The 3,825-nt window shown below is 52.6% G+C and overlaps 1 protein-coding gene across 1 annotated transcript; it reads left to right on the forward strand.

Moving 5' to 3' along the window:
- Positions 1-700: 700 nt before the first annotated feature.
- Positions 701-3,316, forward strand: SKIDA1 (SKI/DACH domain containing 1; the record flags this gene model as incomplete). The annotated part of the gene is made up of 1 exon (XM_084282184.1): positions 701-3,316. One exon carries the CDS (start codon positions 701-703, stop codon positions 3,314-3,316), a length of 2,616 nt encoding a protein of 871 aa, XP_084138310.1.
- Between the last annotated feature and the right edge of the window lie 509 nt (positions 3,317-3,825).

The raw sequence follows: 3,825 nt of genomic DNA on the forward strand, positions 1-3,825 counted from the left end.
TCTGGAGCTAGCGAGGAGGAAGTCTGAGAGGTCTGAGCGTATTTGAGCTCAGATTGTTTAATAGAAAGATTTATATACTAACTGTATTATTTACTTTGGGAGGGGAGGTGGCAGTATAAGGGTATGCTAATTAGTGGGAGATTTTTTGGGGGAAGGGGTGGAATATCAATTTTTATTGCATCACCTGTCAGGAGTGTCCAATCAGCGTTGGCTTTAGGGGAATTAATTGATGAAGGTGTCTCCGGACGAGCTCACTTCACTCTGTCATTTTATTTGTAGCTAAAGCAGCGGCGGGAATAGCAGCTGCATTTCTTTTCTCTTCCTCCCTTCACATTCCATTATCATAGTTTCCAATGGAAAAGCAGGGAATGAAAGGGAACAGGTACTGATCTTCAGCAGCAACTTAGAGAAACACTTTGGCAAACCTGATTTTTAAGATTATACACCGATTGTAGTCTCACGGGCTTTTTTTTTTTAATTTATTTTTTTTTCTTTTTTAATTTCGTCTAAAGTTTGGCACTTCATTCACCAGGAATAACAGCCTTTGTTACATTTTATTAGCAGGATGCCTTGAGACAAATACAGCATCTGGCTGAGGATTGTGTGTGTGTGGCTTTTTCTTTTTTTTTTTTTTTTTTTCCTTTTTTTTTTTTCTTCTCTCTCTCTCTCTGCAAATGCTGGGAATAATTTAATTCACGAAATGGGAGACCTGAAGTCGGGTTTTGAAGAGGTGGATGGCGTGAGGCTCGGCTACCTCATCATTAAAGGAAAGCAAATGTTTGCACTCTCCCAGGTTTTTACAGACCTGCTCAAAAACATCCCGAGAACTACCGTGCACAAGCGAATGGATCATTTAAAAGTCAAAAAGCATCACTGCGACCTGGAGGAGTTGAGGAAACTCAAAGCCATCAACTCCATCGCCTTCCACGCCGCCAAATGCACCCTGATCTCCAGAGAGGACGTGGAAGCCCTGTACACATCCTGCAAAACCGAGCGCGTCCTCAAGACGAAACGGAGGAAAATCGGCCGGGCTCTGGCCTCCAGCGACCTCCGGCCGGAGCCCGCTCCCGCCGACCCCTTCTGCGGCTTCTGGAAGGAGAACAAACTTTGGCTGGGGCTCAGCGACCCCCCCCGGCCCCTGCTGCCGCTCCGGAGGAAAGCCTTGCGGCCGGGGGCCGCCGCCTCGCTGCCGGCCTCTCACCTACCTCACATTTTTAGTAAATACACTGGCCACAGCCACCCAGACCTCGCCCGGGCGCCTCGCAAACCCCCCGCTCCCTATGAAACGGCGCCGGCGGCGGGCGGCTGCGCGCCCCTCCGCGCCCGCCCCCCTCCCTCCGCCGCCGCCGCCGCCTCCTCCGCGGCTCGGCCGCGGCTCCCGGCCGCCGGGCCCCCGCCCCTGCCCGCCCGCTGCCGCCGCCGCCGCCGCCGCCACCACCACCACGGGGCGGCCGCCGCCGTCGCCGCCGCCGTCGCCGCCGCCGCCGCCGCCGCGGGCGTGCTGGGCCCCCCCGGAGGCGCCCGGCGGCCCCTGGCAGCGCCGCGGCCCTGCCGGCCCCGCGGAGCCCCGCGGCTGCCGCTGCCGCTGCCGCCCGGCTTCGGGCCCCCGCCGCCGGTGCCGCCGGGGCCGCCGGGCGCCGCCGGCTTCGCCGAGAGCGGCAGCAGCGACTCGGAGTCCAGCTGCTGCTCCGGCCGCGCCGCCCACGACTCGGACTGCGGCTCCAGCCTGTCGAGCTCCAGCGAGGGCAGCTCGGAGGAGGAGGACGAGGAGGAGGAGGAGGAGGACGAGGAGGGCAGCGGCGGCTCGGAGTCCAGCGAGGGCAGCTCGGAGGAGGAGGAGGAGGAGGAGGAAGAGGAGGAGGAGGAGGAGGAGGAAGAGGAGGAGGAGGAGGAGGAGGACAGCACCTCGGACTCCGACTCCAGCTCGGTCTCCAGCCAGGTCTCCGTGCAGAGCATCCGCTTCAGGCGCACCAGTTTCTGCAACCCGCCCGGCGTGGTCCACGCCAACTTCTTGTACCATCTGGCCGCCGCCGCCCCCCGGCCCCCGGCCCCGGCCACGGTCCCGGCCCCGGCCCCGGCCCCGGCGGAGCCCGGCGGGCCGCCCGCCCTCCGCGCCGCTCCCGGCGGAGCCGAGCCCGAGCCGCCGGAGGAGTGGGGCCGCCCCGGCTGGGCTCCCGCCGGCCCGGCGCTGCTGTGCTGCTCCGGCGGCCTGGGGAGCTGCTTCGCGGAGATAAGAGCTGATAGGGTATCTGAGCTCACATTCCCACACTCTGAATTTTCCAATAATGCCAAGAGTACTGACCTAACAATTAACTGTGTTGCAAAGGGGGCCTCTTCACCTAGCCCAAAGACAAACAATGCATTTCCACAACAAAGAATACTCAGAGAGGCAAGGAAATGCCTTCAAGCAACTACTACACACTGTGCAGATAACAATACAATAGCTGCTAGGTTCTTAAATAATGATTCTTCATCAGCGGCTGCAAATTCAGAGAAAGATTCCAAAATCCCTCATTGTATTGAATTTGCCACGGATTTGCCCTCTTTACAAACTGATCCTGAGGAGGATGCTGCTTCTCCAGGGGCAGCAGCAGCTGAGCTCCAGTGCACTGATACAGGCAATAAGGCATTGCCATTCCTGCACAGCATTAAAATCAAAATAGAGGACAGCAGTGCGAACGACGAGTATGAGCCTGACCTTACAACACATAAGCTAAAGTGTGAGTGCAATGATACTAAGGATGAGTTTTACGGTGTGACTGAGAGTAATAACCAGGACGCTTTATTAACAGCCAAGGAAGATTCTGCATGCACTGAGAAAGAAACCACTTCCTTAAACCCGCTGACTCAGAGTCAGGTCCTCTCATGCACTTTAGGTACTCCAAAACCTGAGGATGGGGAGTATAAATTTGGAGCGAGGGTGAGAAAAAATTACAGGACACTGGTTTTGGGAAAGCGACCTGTACTGCAGACTCCTCCAGTCAAACCAAATTTGAAATCAGCTCGAAGCCCACGTCCTACAGGTAAAATTGAGACACATGAAGGAACACTGGATGATTTTACAGTTAACAATAGACGCAAAAGGGTAGCCAGCAATGTAGCATCAGCAGTGAAAAGGCCATTTAATTTCATGGCAAATTTTCCCTGTCCACCATCACTAATTATTGGCAATGATGGGGATTTGTTGCCAGCTTATTCCTTAAACACCACTAAGGATTCCCAACCACCTCACAAGGCCCATCCTGTATGGAAATGGCAGCTGGGCGGTTCTGCAATACCTCTTCCACCTAGCCACAAATTCAGGAAATTTAATTAATAAAATAGTTTGGAAAATATTTTCTTGAACCACCTTTAACTTTCTTACGTTTTTAAACTCTGCAGGATGGTTTGTACCAGCCCATTAATGCTATACACGCTTTTGGAATCCTGTTTTATCACATTGTGAAGACAGAAACCGGATTACTATTTTCTTTACCGTTACAACCGTGGTTTTTGTTTTGTTTTGGGTCTTTTTTATTTTTTTATTTTTTTTTACTGTTTCATTTGTTTTTGTTTTTGGTTGGTTGGTTGGTGCTTTTTTTTTTTTTTACTTTTTTTTTTTTTTTTGGGGTTACATTCCACAGAGTACTTCAGGCTAAAGACTCAAGTTAAACTCAGTTATTATGGTAGAGCTGGAACACTTTACTGTTTAAATGCTAATAATGCACCAGTACCTCAATTCAACTGCTGCAAATAAATGTCAAAAGGTTGAATAATAAATATTAGAATGAGCCATTAAATTTATGCACTAGATTTCGAAAATGGAAGTCTAACTGTTAATTCAGT

The sequence above is a fragment of the Netta rufina genome (genome assembly GCF_964035555.1).
Source record: "Netta rufina genome assembly, chromosome: 2".
In the NCBI taxonomy this organism is placed as follows: Eukaryota; Metazoa; Chordata; class Aves; order Anseriformes; family Anatidae; genus Netta; species Netta rufina.